Source organism: Lissotriton vulgaris, chromosome 3_1 (assembly GCF_964263255.1).
Source record: "Lissotriton vulgaris chromosome 3_1, aLisVul1.2, whole genome shotgun sequence".
In the NCBI taxonomy this organism is placed as follows: domain Eukaryota; kingdom Metazoa; phylum Chordata; class Amphibia; order Caudata; family Salamandridae; genus Lissotriton; species Lissotriton vulgaris.
Window position 1 is genome coordinate 950,185,869 of NC_141689.1, and position 17,257 is coordinate 950,203,125.

The 17,257-nt window shown below is 45.4% G+C and overlaps 1 protein-coding gene across 1 annotated transcript in view; it reads left to right on the forward strand.

Annotated features, from left to right (window-relative positions):
- Positions 1–17,257, forward strand: part of SLC28A3 (solute carrier family 28 member 3) — a 365,199-nt gene that overhangs the window by 274,737 nt on the left and 73,205 nt on the right. The window contains exons 10-11 of the mRNA XM_086961303.1: positions 5,074–5,154; positions 6,887–7,012. Coding sequence (XP_086817429.1) covers positions 5,074–5,154; positions 6,887–7,012 — 207 coding nt within the window. The remainder of the gene's footprint in view (positions 1–5,073; positions 5,155–6,886; positions 7,013–17,257) is intronic.

The window sequence follows — 17,257 nt, forward strand, 5'->3', positions numbered from 1 at the left end:
GAGTTGGATTTCAATGTGTTGGTCGTGGGGGTCCTGGGAGGCAGCCGTGGTGGTAGGTGCTGCCTGCTGTGTGGTCTGTGCAGGGGGTGGGGTAACCTCGCTCCAGCTGGGCTGCCCTGCCCCTGGAGGTGGGGTGGGGTGCGGAGGCTGTCTACGAGCCGTTGGAGGGTATCGGAGGAGATGACCAGGGGGCCTTTCCATCGTTACTGAAGAGATGTCTGGTAGGCTCTGCAGGAGGTGTTGATTGTCCCTCTGCAATGTAAAGGGGAGATGCAGGTTAACAGTGTGTCCCAGATATGTTGACGCATTGTACATGTTTCCAGACAGACAGCATGACTATGTACATTGTGACTGTTTTGGAGAAGCTGGCTATTTGATGGGAGGCAGTGGACATTTCGACTACATGACGAATATGCGGTTGTACTCGTACATTATCATCTCACAGTTTCATGCACAAGTGGCACCAGTTGTGTCCTCTGTCCTGTGGTGTAAGTGTTGCACTTTGTACCACATTGTCATCAATTCAATGTTGATGTGCTGTGATTGCTATGTGTGTGTGCTGCATTGTGGGAGAGTCGCGCCTGCCGCTCTGATTAAGAAGCCCCTTATCCCTTTGAGGTGGTGTGCCTTTGACATGTGTGCTTTTCCGGTGCTGAGGTGTGGACGACTTGGGTCATTTGTGCTCTTGAACGGTTTTGGAACTCTTGTGCATTGTTTGTCTGCAGATGTGTTGTTGATGTCAGGGATTGTATATGCACGTGGATGTGTCAGAGTGTGACCTACTACTTTGGGGATGTGATCCACACTGGGCCACCTCAGTATTGTGTTGTGTATCATGCCATGTATTTTGGCTGCAGCCATGCAATTGGTCATGCAGTGTCACTTGCATTGTCAGTGTGGCTCACGGAGCCGCTGCTTTGCTGGATTCAGCACCTGTGCATGGATAGGTTGTGGGATTGCTGATAGGGATGGGGGCCTCTTTGTGCACATAGTGGCCGGGGGCCTACTTGGTGTTTCTATGTGTGCTGCAGTGTGCCAAGGGTATCAGGGACATGTTCCACAATCATGGTGGGTGTGCAGTGTGCTACACATGATTGTGCATGTGTGCCATTGTGCCCATCTCCCTCCATCCCCCGAAGCACTGGTCGTTCTCACCCTGTTGCTGTTGGGTCCAGTGGTGGCTGGTGACATTTGAAAGTCGTGCGGCGTAAACTTATTTTCATACTGCACCACAGCAAGCGAGCGAGCCGGAACAACCTATGGGGGGGGGGGTCTCTTGAAAAAAGAGTGGACAAATGGTGCATTTTCAAGCAAATTTGAGAAAGCAGGAAGGTTAATACAGCAATGGTGAAGGTGCAGGTATTACATTAATAAAGATCCTTCCCAAAGACATGTCCAGTACAGAGTCACAGGTGGGCAGGCTGTTCGTTATAAACTTTAGAGGAACACCCAAGACTTAGTGAGGAATTTCCACTACTGTAACTTAGAATGACAGGACCCCATATGCTTGTTAGCATCACCGACTGCGCTTGCTACCTTGTGACACTGCATTTGAGCACAAAAAAATATATTTTTTACTGTGCTTTTCTCGCTAGTGCGAGTAGAAACATCAGATCAAGTGCATTCATTTAAAGTTTGATGCATTTTCACTTCCCTCTGCCTAGCATTCCCCTAATGGCCCGCCACCTCTCCGGCCGCACTCACTTTTACATTACTCCCCAACACTCTCTCACACTGTTTCTGTCTGCCGCTATTTTTCTCTATCATTCTGGCTGTGTCCTTTTCATCTGTGTCCTTCTGTCTTATTTTCTGTCCCAATGTCTTTCTCACTCTCCCTCTAATTCCACACCTTCATACGGATCTACGAAGTTGGAGGAGAAAACAAATGGAAGATTTAATTCCTTTTGAAAACATTCAAAATAAAAAAAAAACAAACACACAAAATAAAACTCCACTGTTCCCCCAGGAAAAGCAATACAAAATGTGCAACATTCGGTATGTGTATTTCAATATTTTATCAATTGTAGGGCGCCAAACGTGTATTATGGGGTGCATAAATCATGCTATCTATATGTTCATAAAATGCTTGTGTTTAGCCCGTTTCTAAGTGCTACAAAACAGTGGCAGATAAGGAAACCGCTGCTCCCCGAGATGAAGTGAGTGGCCCTTGGTCACACAAAGCGCAGAGAAGGTGGCGAGAGGACTTTTGGAAACCGGAATTCGCCTGTTTTTGCCAGAAGCCATTTCGTGTAATGTTTCTGGCGACCCCAACAAAATGGACAACACATTTCGCCATTGATGTTTGACAGACTCGAGCACTGAATAAAGTTCTAAATTGCTGTAGCAAAAATGGAGAGGCCAGCATTACGCAGTTTCAAGAGAATCTAAGTAGAGCGCCGCATCATCTAATATTTATCATTATGACTGGAGGCATACAGCTGGGATGTGTTTTCTCAGGTTCATTAAATATTAGTGCAAGATGTCTAGGGAGGGAAGTACTTCCGATGATCAGGTGGACAGACAGGAATTGGGTTGACTACACTTCATACCAAGAAGGCAATACACATACGTGACATACCAGATCTCTCACGTGGGGCTGAGGTTCCACCAAATCAATTGAATGAGAGATCCCAAATAGTGGGTGGAGGTTTGATGTGAAACCATTCGCAGTGACGTCTGCTCAGCCTAGGTGAATGGTGGCTTGCGAGCACCCCTGGCAGGTTCGTTAGGGACTGGCATGAATGCATGTTTACAAACATTTCACGCTTGCTCGCATAGCTCAAATTAAATATGACAGTCTGCATAGTAAATAGCAGAGATGGCATACGCGTCGTGTGCCTCAGTCACGGCTCACGGGGTGGGGGGGGGCATGGAATCTAAAATTGAACTCTTACCTGATAGCCGGTCCGCGACACCTCTGCTCCACTTGGCGCCTTTACCAACGAAGTGGATTGGCAGCCCCTTACAGCCAATCCTGGTGCTGCGGCAGCGCCAGGATTGGCTTGGGGCACAGGTTACGCTTCGCCCACCGCACGCCCATTAGGAGTGCGAGGGGCTCCTAATGGGCATGCCCAAACAAGCGCAAACACAAGTGCACATGAATGGGCACGGGTAAAATATTCACCCTCCGTCCCCACTCATGCGCACTTGTGCTGCTGCCTGCTGCCTGCTGCCCCTGGTGACAATCATGTCAGTCAACATGACCCCAGACCGCCCACCCCCTTCAGTCTCTGAAGGGGGTGGGTTGTCCGACGTCATGCTGACTGACATGATTGTCAGTTCTCCCTCAGCGTCTTTGAACTTAAGTAAACTGATTCAGTTTGTTTAAGTTCAGAGACGCAGAGGGAGCTGCAGGCGGGGAGGCGAAGCCCCCACGCCCCAATGGACGCACCGTGCCTGGTTGGGTCAGGTCCACCCTTTCCTCCGACTCATCCAGCTCCTCCTTTGGTGCAGGACTCCCACCTCCAATCGCCTTTGTTGCCTTACTTTTGGCAGCGAGTTTCTGTGTGGTTTGGCTTATCATATCATGCCACGCCTCTTGACCTCCTCCATTGACCTCCTCATTCCTCCGACTCCATTCACGTTGTTGGCCATGGACTGCCATATTTCCGTTCGTGTTGGCAATGACGCAGTGGAGGTGACGAACAGTTGTTGGTACTGTTCTATCACCTCTGTGACGATGATCCGGTCTTCCTCCGGACTGAACCCCGTCTTCCTCTTCCTCTTCTCCTTGCCCTTCCCTGAACCCGCGGTTCCTGGCTGGTCCTCCGAGGAGCTTGTGGAGTTTGGGTTGTCCTCTGCACTCGGTCCGGGTGCATTCATGGTGCTATGCGGTTTGATTTGTTTTTGGTGTGGTTTTTTGTTGCTTTTATAGTTCATTTTCCTGCATGATGCCTGGGAAATGCAGGCCTGTCGCTGGTTGACGCCGATTTTTGTATCGCGATTTGGGGCATAGCAACATTTTTGTGCTTTCGTGTTTTGCATTTATTGGGCGTCGCATTGATTTTTCTGAGGTCATTTGGTGCGTTATCCTGCTACTATCGCATAGTGCGGCCGGGTTGGGAATACAACGTTAAAAAGGTGTTATTTTGTCGCGATGTAGCTTAATGTACAAAGGTGCATTAAGCTAATTTTGAGATGATTATCACACGTTCTTGAGAATATGCCCCTGAACTTCTTTTTACACACAAGAAATGAGACAATTCAGGTTGGAAAATAAAGATAGCGTCCTGTCACCATCTAATTGATCAATCAGTATCTTCCGACAAAAATAATGTGAACGTATATGGCTTTTCAGTTTTTCTACACATTGAATTCAGTTTTACTAAAAGTGCCTAATATTACTTTATAGCAGCCTTTATGATTGTTTAACTTAAGCACACCTAAGTAATGGGAAGAGGATGTGGTCTCACGGCTAAACTACCGAGCTCATGTAAAGCACTCCAATACCTTCGGGTCGAGTTCTCGCTATATAAATTTGCACACAAGAAAATGCCTAAATATAATGTTGGGAAATCAGAACACGAGAACTAATCAAAAGATCCACTAGATGACGCTAGGCTGCTATTTCTGTTTCTAATTTGAAGTGGCGCATTTCTCGTGTGTGAGAAAAATAAAGCTCGGCGTGATGACTGCTGATTTCCTTCTAATACTGTTTTCTCTTTGATAATGTAAGGCCAAGCAATGGTTTGTTAATTCCTATGGGTTTTTGTGAAATCACGGCCTATTGGCTGAGATGGTTTTGAACAAACAGCTGTAATAACAAAAAATCAAATAACTTACTCTGTGTAATTGAAACGTATATAGGCTTGTTTGATCTGTTGCTTACTATTGCCTCCAATAAAACACGGAGGAAGGGAGTGGTTTCTCTCCAAGTACCCCGTGTTGATGCACTTTTTTTGTTGTGAAAGCTGCTGATTTTTGTACTTTTAAACCAACCGAATGATCGGTATGTGAGCATAAATAGTATTTGGCCTCATGAGGTTTTGAATGCGCAGAAAATGATAATGTTCCCTTTAACTGCTTGTGATTTCGTTACCAAATTAAGGATGCCTTGTTTTCATGTTTTCAAAGGTTGGCTGGGTAATGCAAGTTACCATGGGAACCTCACCGACGGAGTCACTCGTTGCATCGGGAAACATATTTGTGGGACAGGTAAGTGACGGAAATAGTGCACTGTTCAGTAACAACTTATTTTACATGAAGTATTACAAAGTGATCCTTTGGAAAATCTCAAATGATTATGAATCGATTATGCTTTAAGAAAACGTTAAAAAAACATATATACATAGTACATGTTCACACACTGAAAACGGCGTAGTACTTTCACTGTCATTCGCATTTTCCTGATTTATCGCCACATTTACATTTTAATTTTCAACCACTGAAATTCAATGTGCTTGAACTATCCACAATCTAATGATCTATTCTAATTGAAGATGGTGATACATTTTGTTTGTTTTTTGCACACAGGAGCAAGAGAATATTTTTCTTCTGTAAACTATCCTTAATGCCTTGTAGAAAATGAGACATAGTTTTAAAAGAGTTAACACTCAAGTTCACTTTACACATTAATAAGTCTAAATAATGGTACTATTTTCCCAGTAACTTTCAGTTGAAAGAAGTGGTACAGCTGGGTTCAAGAAAGATCTGCACTTGGGGCTTATTAGTACTGCAATATTTTGTCAAATTAATACAATTAGGCATGGGATTAATTCCTGCTAATAGAGAACTATTTTCTCTACTTTGTTTAATTATTACAACAATAACAACATAAACGCGTGTTTTATACACTCCTCAAATACCACAATCTTGCCATTTTTAATTGTATTCAGTTTATAGTTACGTACTCTATAGACATTAGAAAGATGATAGCGCGGCTGCACTTGCCAGTTCGACATAGCAGTGTAAAACTGAGTGCAGGCACTGCAGTGGCCCTAGCAACATTTGAGTTCCCACAGTGCACTGTACTAGGTACTTACTAATAAATCAAGTAAGCCAATCATGGAAACACCAATACATAAACATAATTTACAGGGTGATCACATGCCCTTTAGCACTGGATAGCAGTGGTAACGTGCCCAGAGTCCTAAAACCAACAAAAACAAGGTCAAAAATAGAAGGCCAAAAAGCAAAATGTCTGGGGCTTAACCTGATAAAAAATCCAGGAATCACAGAGGGTGATGCCGTAGTCCAGGTTGCTTGTAACCAAGGCGTGCATGACAGTTTTCTGGGTGCTGATTGGGAGCCATTTAAAAATCCTCGTCAGCATCTTCAGGGTATGGAAGCATGAAGCGGTGACAACAGTGACTTGGGCGGTCATGTCAAGGTTGCTGTCAGTGATGATCCTGAGGTTCTTGGAATGGCTAGTGGGGGTGGGGTTCGATCTAGCTCTGTACGTCCCTTGGTGGTATCCCACAGTATTGTGCTCTTCCCGAAAATCATGTTTTCGGTCTTGTTCAGCTTTAGACAGCTGGTCTTCTTCCAGCGAGCAATATCAGTAATGCAGGTATTGAACTTGATCCAGGTACTGGGCATCTAGTCCGTGAGGGAGAGAATCACTTCATTGATTGAGATTAATGGCGGCTAGCACAGTGCACGTAAGTTGTCCGTCGCTGTAGTTAGTGCACAGACATAAAATAATTGACGTAGGGTCTGTCGGGATTTTGCAGTGAATTTGTGATTTGTGTTGTCCAATTATTTCATATTGTCTTGGTTAGTTTCACCAGTGTAAAGTTTGTCACATGGATGGATGGATATTAAATTGGTAAGAAATTAGTGCTACTCACCCGAACAAATGAATAGCATCAGAACTACCGCTTTTCTGAACTTCTCTAATTGTTAGACATTGTCGAAAAAGCTTTAATATATGCTTTTTCCTTTTTAGACGGAGTCTCCTCTTTTGATTCGTCCATATCTAAATGATCTCACAAAGTCGGAAATACATGCAGTCATGACAGCAGGATTCTCTACCATCGCTGGAAGTGTGCTTGGAGCATATATTTCCTTTGGGGTAAGGACAGAAAACATACATCTGCATTACAAATGTGTTTCTACTTGTCGTAAATTAATTTCTGCATACTAGATGCTCATTTTAAGTAATTATGCGCACAGCGACCCAAGATTACTGTCCGGGTGTATCATAAGAGACATTCTATGTATTATAGGTTCAATTACATTGAACCAGATTTCAATTTTTTCGATCCTAAAATTACTTTTATAATTGTGATAAGGCCGGGTTCCGGGTTTACAATACGGTGTACCCCTACATTTTCCCTTGCGCTGGCGCCTAACTAGACTGCCTAGGCCAGCGCAGGTACCCTCGCCCCATAATGCAAGAGTGCCTTGGTTGTGGGAATTATTGTTTATGTGCAGGAAAGTGCCCCTTTCTGCACATTAACAATCCAAAATGGCGATTTGCAACTTCTATGTGTGCTGCATTGTGCACCACACATAGAAGTTGCAAATCGTCATTTTTTAAATGATTATTTATGTGCAGGAAGGGACACCTTCTTGCACATAAACAATTATTCATTGCATTTTGCTGTTTTTATGTGTGCTGCACAATGCAGCACACATAGACCCAGCAAAAACGAGGAGAAATAAAGCATTTCTCCTTGGAGGTACCGAGGAGAAATATCTCCTTGGTTCACCTGAGACTGAATCTCCTGAGGCGGAAGCCGGGAGCACGACTGCTTATCATTTTTAAAACTTTGAGAGTCACTATTTGTGTTGTGTATTTTAACTTAACCTACCTGACCTCCATTCCTGACACTGAATCGGGGCTCAAGCACGCTCCTGACAAGCCTGCACAGCGGATCTTATCGCTGCTGCGGGAGCATAAATACAAACACCACTGCCGCCATTACCGGCGCACCCTCAGGCCACACCCCTTTCGTGAGGCCACGCCCCCGCCGAGACTATTTAAAGGACGCTGATTGCAAGCGCCACTTAGAGACTGAATCTCCTGAGACGGAAGCCGGGAGCACGACTGCTTATCATTTTTAAAACTTTGAGAGTCACTATTTGTGTTGTGTATTTTAACTTAACCTACCTGACCTCCATTCCTGACACTGAATCGGGGCTCAAGCACGCTCCTGACAAGCCCGCGCAGCAGATCTTAGCGCTGCTGCGGGAGCATAAATACAAACACCACTGCCGCCATTACCGGCGCACCCTCAGGCCACACCCCTTTCGTGAGGCCACGCCCCACCGAGACTATTTAAAGGACGCTGATTGCAAGCGCCACTTAGAGACTGAATCTCCTGAGGCGGAAGCCGGGAGCCCGACTGCTTATCATTTTTAAAACTTTGAGAGTCACTATTTGTGTTGTGTATTTTAACTTAACCTACCTGACCTCCATTCCTGACACTGAATCGGGGCTCAAGCACCCTCCTGACAAGCCCGCGCAGCGGATCATAGCGCTGCTGCGGGAGCATAAATACAAACACCACTGCCGCCATTATCAGCGCACCCTCAGGCCACGCCCCTTTCGCGAGGCCACGCCCCCCACGAGACTATTTAAAGGACGCTGATTGCAAGTGCCACTTAGAGACTGAATCTCCTGAGGCGGAAGCCGGGAGCACGACTGCTTATCATTTTTAAAACTTTGAGAGTCACTATTTGTGTTGTGTATTTTAACTTAACCTACCTGACCTCCATTCCTGACACTGAATCGGGGCTCAAGCACGCTCCTGACAAGCCCGCGCAGCGGATCTTAGCGCTGCTGCGGGAGCATAAATACAAACACCACTGCCGCCATTACCAGCGCACCCTCAGGCCACGCCCCTTTCGTGAGGCCACGCCCCCCACCGAGACTATTTAAAGGACGCTGATTGCAAGCGCCACTTAGAGACTGAATCTCCTGAGGCGGAAGCCGGGAGCACGACTGCTTATCATTTTTTAAAACTTTGAGAGTCACTATTTGTGTTGTGTATTTTAACTTAACCTACCTGACCTCCATTCCTGACACTGAATCAGGGTTCAAGCACGCTCCTGACAAGCCCGCGCAGCGGATCTTAGCGCTGCTGCGGGAGCATAAATACAAACACCACTGCTGCCATTACCGGCGCACCCTCAGGCCACGCCCCTTTCGTGAGGCCACACCCCTCCTTGCCGTCCTCCATCTCTTATAAATTATGTGCATCTTCCGGGCTCGCAGCGGACGAGCGCAGCGGGCGCGCCGTCTGCGCGCTGAAGGAGCGCCTAAGGCAAGCCCGTCTGCGCCCGTCCGCGCCAGTTCCGGGCCAAGGGCCAGCCATGCTGCCGGTCCCCTTCCCACACAGAGGCAGGTCTGGACGAGATAACAGCTTATAGATCTAGGAAAGACAACTTGCACCCCCTCCACACCGTGCAACCTCTCTCTGACTAGCTCTCTCCTGTTTAAATGTCACAGATGTCCTTTCACCTTTTCCCCTCATACAAATTGCCCCCATGACTTGTTAGTCAGTCATCCCACACCCATAAAAACATATTCTATGGGATTGTTGAATTGTCGCCTTTACCATGCCACGCTAATGACATTTGGCTGCTGCTGTCTTCCATGTCCTGGGACCTACTGTTCCTGACTGAGACATGGATTAAAGACTCCTCCAATCCTGACATCACCCTTGCCTTGCCCCCGGGCTACCGCTTTACAGGTATAAGCCGTGAAGGCTCCAAGACGGGAGGCGGAATCGCGGTAATCTTACAGACTCACCTGATGTTCACGTCGAGAAAAATCACGAACATAGGGCCCATAGAGGCACTATATTTCTCCGTCTCGGACATTACTACAGCCATCTTTTCAGGGATCCTGGTCTACAGCCCCCCTAATTCCCCACAGTCTGCCATTTCTGAACTTTTAGCAGTTACCGCAGATCTGTCTCTTAAACACCATCACTTCACGTTATTGGGAGACTTTAACCATCACGTAGATGTAAGTGGCTGCAGTCGTGCCACCCATCTTCTAGACTCCATGCAAAGTATGAATCTGACACAAGGGGTAAGGGGCCCCACACATGTTGCGGGACACACCCTTGATCTAATCTTTTCCAACTGCACGAAGCTGAGAATCCTTCCTTCCACACCTCTGACATGGTCTCACTATTTTCTGATTCCATTCGAGGTGTCTTTATCCCAACCTCTTAAGAAGGAATCTACCATCAGAACACAAGGCAGAAAATGGCATAAGATCTCATGTACTGCCCTAGAGCAATCGTACAATAATAGCTTAGGCTCACTCCCTGATGATCTCAATGGAGCGGTTCTTACATTTAATAAAGATCTCATGACCGCCATTGAGAAAATCGCACCCTTACAGACCCTTACCTCCCGCAGATCAAAACCGTCAGCTCCCTGGTTTACCCTGGAATTAAGGGAAAACAGAAGCAAATGTAAAAAGCTGGAACGTCTATGGCGCCGGACCTATGACCCTGCAACTAAGTCTCTTTACAGACAGGCCCTTAAAGAGTTTCATAAACTCAAACATAACACCATGAGTGTACACTTTGCAGAAACTTTTTCTAACGCAAAAAAACTCCACTAAGGCCCTCTTTAACATCGTTAAAGAGTTTACTAATCCCACTGCTCTGTCCGCTCCTGTCACCCCCTCCCAAGTACTTAGTGTAGACCTAGCAGACTTTTTTGCGGAAAAAATCTCCAACATTACGGCAACAATCGTTCAGAATCGTACAGAAATCACCCTAGATCCTGACACCACCTGCACTAAAGCATTTACAACTTTTAAACCTCTCACCAAGGAGTATGCCTTGAACCTATTTTTAAAATGTAAATCAAGCTCACCACTGGATCCTGAATGAGATTGCCCCGCTTGTCATTAATCCCCCGCTTGAAATCTGGAACTCCTCCCTATATTCAGGTGTTGTCCCTTCCGTTTGGAAACACGCATTGCTAGTCCCCATTCAAAAAAAAGCAGGTATCGACCCAACATGTTTGAGCAATTACCGGCCGATCTCTCTCCTACCCAAGCCAGCCAAAGTGCTCGAGAAGGTGGTACAAGAACAGCTGTCCAATTACCTGGAGTCAAATTCACTGTTCCACGACTCTCAGTCAGGATTCAGGCCGGACTTCAGTACTGAGTCAGCTCTACTTGAAGTGTCTGAGTCGATTTGTGAGTGCACGGATAGGGGAGAGGAGGCCATGCTGGTCCTCCTTGACCTATCCGCAGCATTCAACACCATCTCCCATGATACACTACTTACTCGCTTGCAAGAGGTGGGAGTTGGCGGGACTCCTCTCGCCTGGGTCAAATCATTCCTCACGGACAGATTCCAACAAGTGATGCTGGGCTCCTTCTTCTCTACCAAGAAACCTTTGACTTGGGGCGTACCACAAGGGTCTGCCCTTAGCCCGCTCCTGTTCAATGTATACCTGAAGCCTCTGGCAAAAGTGGTGGAATCATGGGGCATCAGAGTGATCTTTTATGCTGACGACACTCAGCTGGTGTTCTCCTTTAAAGATCACTCTGAAAGCTCCCTACACAACTTTCGCCACTGCATGGTGAATATCTCCGCCTGGATGTCCTCTAACAACTTAAAACTTAATACAGACAAGACGGAAGTCCTATTTTTTAACCAGAAATCCCCCATCTCTTCCAGCCTCTGGTGGCCGGCTGAATTAGATCCTCCCCCGGTACCTGTCCAAGCTGCCCGTAATCTGGGCTTCCAATTTGATACTGCCCTCTCCTGCAAGACCCAAATTAACAAAGTCACAGCATCTTGCTTTGGAAAGCTCCGCATGATTAAAAAAATCATCCCTTTCCTGCCATTAGACTCACGCAAGACAGTAGTCCACACCCTCATAACTGCCCATTTGGACTACGCAAATAGTCTGTACGTGGGAGCCCCGGCATATCTCATAAATCAACTACAGACAGTACAGAATTCAGTGGCCAGGCTGATCTGTAATATCCCCTACCGTCATTCCATCTCACCCCATCTGATCAAACTCCATTGGCTCCCAGTGAGATTACGTATTCAGTTTAAATCCCTGACCCTTGCTTTTAGAGCTCTTAATGGTCGAGGCCCCGCCTACCTGAGACACAGACTGAAGATCTCACAAGCACCCCGAAATCTCAGATCTAACCATCTCCGCCTTATGATCTGCCCCCGCTTTCGTCTAGCACGAACGGGAAGAAGGGCCTTTGCAGTAGCCACCTCCAGACTGTGGAATCACCTCCCAACAGAACTGAGATTCCTGACTTCTGAGCCTCTGTTTCGGAAAAAACTAAAGACCTGGCTCTTCTCCCTGATCTAACCTAATCTCTTTCTCCTGAGCTCCTCTGAACCTCACAAGATACTGTCTTCAGTGCCGGGACACCTCCGTCGGAGGTAGCTGCGCGCTCTACAAACTTCTAAAATAAAAATAAATAAATAATGTTAAAACCACGTTTTTCCTGGTCCCACTTTTGGTGCTGCCTCTTATTTACGCCACCCTTGTAAATAGGGGGCAGCGTCAAAATCAGTGGGCGTTGCGCTGGAATGTCCACAGCAACACCCACTGCCCACCCATTTCACTGTAAGTGTAGCGTGAAAGGGGCCCCTATTTACAAGGCGGTGTTAAGCCACGCTACGTGGCTTAAAGTCACCTTATAAATAAGGCCAAGCCCGTATCGCCACAGGAACAACGATAAAAGTGACATTTCAGTGTTGATAGGGGCTTCTAAATATGCCCCTGAGTTCCTTATGCAACAGTGTTATCTTTGTATTTGGTTCAAAACATAATAAGGAGATTATTAAAAAAAAAATCCCAGGTAACAGGAGAAGCTCTGCGAGGACATTAAAAACTGTTGTATAGATTGTGAAATCCACAATCAGCTCTCCTGAAGTAGACTAACTTTATTTGAAGAAAAAGTGAAGAAACTGCAGGGAAAAGCTTTTGATGAAACTGAATTTACCTCCTTTTCATCCTTTGCAGAAAATGTTTCAAGTAGTTCTGACCCGGAGCCTGTGTCAAAGTGCAACCATGACCTTTGGGCTTTGTGGTCTATTATGCAGCAGGGGCGGATTGGCAAGGCGGGCATTCGGGAATGGGCCGAAGGGCCGGTGCCCCAGTGCCCTCTGTGGGCCGTTTTTTTTTCTCCCCTGTCCCAGTCCACAGTGGACTAGGAAAGGGGAGAAAAAAAACCGGCCCACAGAGTGTACGGAGACAGAGACTGAGAAAATGAAAGCAGCCTCGCTGTGGTCAGACAGCGATTGTCAGCTGTGGGCTCTCCTTCACCCCTACCCTGCCAAGCAATCAAGCTGAGGCTGAGCTGGGGAGGGGTGATTGTTTACAATAATCGGCCTCCCTGGGGGCCAGGTGTTTCTCAGGCCTTTGAGCCATTTGCACCTCGGCCCCCTGGCGCCCATGCAGCCCAGAAACGGTGTTAGTCTTAACACCTCGCCCACAGCCCTTCACATTCAGGGCATAGTGGGCGAGGAAGAATGGGTCTTGCTGTGGGGGCCAGGTGATGTTTGGAATTTTTTTTGTTTTATTTATTTATTTATGCGATTTCATATAGCGCGGACTTTACCCGAAGGTGTCAGAGCACTTCACACTAGGAACAGCAATAATACATGAGGAGAAAATTATAAGTGGACAAATTACAAAAGCAAACGTTAAGTTACATGAATCAAAAGTGACAATAGTGAGCAACCAAAATACAAGAGGAGCAAACGATACATTACAGGAGGAAAAAGAGATATGTGTGCAGGTTACAAAAGCGTACAAAATACAAGTAGAGGTATAATACTGCAATTAATGGCAGACACTCCAGCACAAGAACAAACGTTACGTAGGCAATGGTGGCACTTGTGCAAGTATCTAAAGCAAACAAAAGTGAGAGGTAGCAAACAGTGTGTTACAAGAGAAAAGTGATGTGTGCAAGTTAGAAAGAGTACCATACACAGGTACAAGGGTAATACTACAGTAAATGGTAAATACTCAAACTGCCAGAACACACTGGGAAGGCACTTCCCATGCACCAGCTTCACCTCAGCCTCCCCCCTGGCTACCTGGCTACCTTGGATGACCCAGAAAGCTGTGTTTTGTGCTCCCCTGCCAGGACATTTTCCCAAGGCCAGGAGGGTTGATTAATTTAAAAATTGCAGGGGCCTTACCTCTGTTCATGTGCTCCTGAGCTGAAGGTCTGGGGAGGGCTGAGTAGGTTAGTAATAGCAGGGGCTTTGCTGCTTTTCAGGTGCTCCTGTGCTGGAGGGCTGGAATAATTTTGTGACAAAAAGGGGCCTTGCTATTTTTTTTAGTTGCTCAGCATGTAGGCCATTGTCACCTTGGCCCTGTGTTGTGTGCAAGAACAGTATCCTCCCACTTTCATTCCTTGTCTGTGCAAATGGTGTTTCATGAAAGGGCACGCCCCTTGAATGTGGGCCACGCCCCTTAAATATGGGCCACGCCTCTTGAATGTGGGCCACTTTTTTCGTCAGTGCCCGGGCCGAATTGTGATCCCAATCCGACCCTGTTATGCAGTCATGGGATGGTGGAGCTTGGTGGAAGTGATTGCTCATTGGACTAATTTCTCTCTAAGGAAGAATCCAAATTCTACATATTTTGGCCCTGATTTTGAGTATACGTGCTGTTTAGTGGACTTGATAAATAATGATACCCTGAGGTACGTTTTTTATCAGGTGCGATAAATCGCTCCTATTTCAAGATTGTGGGAAATAACGGGGATTTGGGGGCTAATGCACCAAAATCCCAATGTTTAGGAAAATACCGTACATATTTCTGCTATTAAGTTTTGGCAGGTTTAAACAGCAGAAATTCAAGGAAGATTGAGGAATTACACATTCGATAATTATCGAATGCATTAAATACTTTCTACCTTGTAATTCCTATCCATGTTTATGCACGGGTTGGAATTAATCGAACCACTCATTATCATGGCCATAGTAGCTGGTATGCAGGCCATGCTGGTGGAGGACTGAGTGTTCCATTGATTAATGATGTCATATGAATGAAATGAAGAGATCATTTGTATAGCTCAATAGCTATCCCGAGAAGCGACCTAGCGCTGCGGACACATGTGTGTGTATGAACAGTAGGGGCCTAGTCTGATTTGTTGAACAGCAGGGTTTTTAGCTTTTTGCGGAAAGACAGTAGATTGGGCTCTGATCGCAGGTGGAGGGGAAGGGAGTTCCAGAGTTTGGCCGAGTTATAGGAGAACCAACGGCCCCCACAAAGAGAAGCTTTGGACGAAATGTAGTAGAGTGAAGCATAGATTTATTGTAGCTAGATTGAGCTCTGAAGTTGTTACATTTGTACTTACTTCTGTCAGGCCTGAGAGTAGAGAGACTGGAGGAAAAGGGTGCTTGTCACCAGTGTTTCTCAAGAAGAACCAGGTGTTTTATTTCGGCATAAACTTTCTTCGAGAATCAGGGAACACAGGGTTTGAGGCTTTTACATTTACTTCACAGCAGAACATATTCATAAATATTCATTATTTCAGCATAAACTTTTATCGAGTACCAGGGGAGAAAAGGTTTGGAGCTTTTCCTTTTTGCTTTTCAGCAGAACAAATTCAATAATCGAGTATTTCATCCACTGATGGTAGCCCATCGTTGTGGAATTAATGTACCACTGCATACAAGCAGTGTGAAGGATACCTCGAGCCTTGTTGGCAGAGTTATCGGTATCAATGTATTTGGTGTCATGAAATCATGATTTTTCTCTCTTAAATTGATCTGAAGTTTTTAGTCGAACAAAGTATTTCATTGTCCACTGGAATGGGGACAAGAGTAGTCAGAAGTGTGCCCTTGCAAAAAATGAGGCCCAGAATAGAGCCTTTGTAGTGAATTGGTTTCTGACAGTGTGGTGGAAGATTGTTTTCACATAGAAAAGAGAACACATTAAACAGATTTGTTATTATCTTCCCCCTAGTAGAGATTGAAGGCCACCAAAAAGAAGAGTCTCTGTGTGTATAAGTTGTGCTAGTTTAAATTCCAAGCATTCCTCAATAAACTTGTGGTTTTCACCTGGAGGGTGATATATGACATTCATTATGAGGCCGGAAGCCTTGTGAGTACATATTTCAAGAGAAAGGCATTGGAAGGAATGTATTTTTTTTATTGGAAGTCATTTGCATCTCCACCACCACCATGTCCAATTTCACGGTCACAGCAGAGAATGGAACAATGGGGAGAAGAAGAAGGGATAGGGCATTGTTTGAAGCAAGATTTGAGGGAGTGGATTTGAAAGTAGTTCAGTTGGGGTAATCACTGGGAATCTGAATGAGTTAGGTAGGGTCCCTTATTTTTTGGTGGAAGGTATGGCTGGCGTCTGGAAGACGTCTGTGGTTCTGGATAATGAGGATAGCGAAGCTACCCTGGATTTGGTTATAGGTGTTTGTTGACTACGTATAAGTTACCATAACGTTTGAGTAATTCATTAAGAACTTCATCATCCAGTGCAGGTTTTGTTCTGTTATGCATAGGGCCACAGTTGCTACTTGGTGGATTTTCGCCCCAGGAGTTATTCCTCAGAGAATGAAACCTATGTTGAGGGATATGGTGTGAGACACATTTGAATTTGGACAATGAAGTATTGACTTGAGAGATTGCTTGGGACAAGGTGTTTATTTTTTGAGAAAGAAAAGTCAGCAGGGATTACTGTCACTGTCACAGCAATGTTTATTTAGACCTTAGCCTTTAAACAGATATAAAACCAAATTACACAGATTAAAACATCACAATGTATACATTCTAAATGTTAAAACGTTTGATAAGTTTTCAATGAGTGGTGCATTATTCGGCGCTCTTACTCAGGAAGACACAATACATTATAAAATTGTACAATATAAAATATTCATATAAAATACAATCCTCCTTATTTAAAAATGTTGGCCTAGTAGAAAATGTATTTTATTTATTTATTTATTTTTGGTATTTAATAAAGCGCGAATAATTGCCCGTGGGCGTCTTGGCGCTGTTACTACTGCAAACTTCTCCACTACTGAGCTTCTGGCAATTACTGATTAAACAACCAGGTTTTCAGTTTTTTTTCTAAATGACATGAGAGTGGGGCTAGTCCTGATAGACTGGGGAAGTGTGTTCCATAATTTTGGTGCGGCGACCAAAAAGCGACGATCTCCCCAAGTGACCAACTTTGTACGGGGCACCACCAATTCGTTAAGATTGGAGGAGCGGAGTGGTCTCGAGGGGCGGTATGGAATTAACTGGTCTCTCAGAAACTGAGGTGCTTGTTGATGCAGTGATTTGTAGACTATGCATAGGGTCTTACATTTAATACGGTTTACAATGGG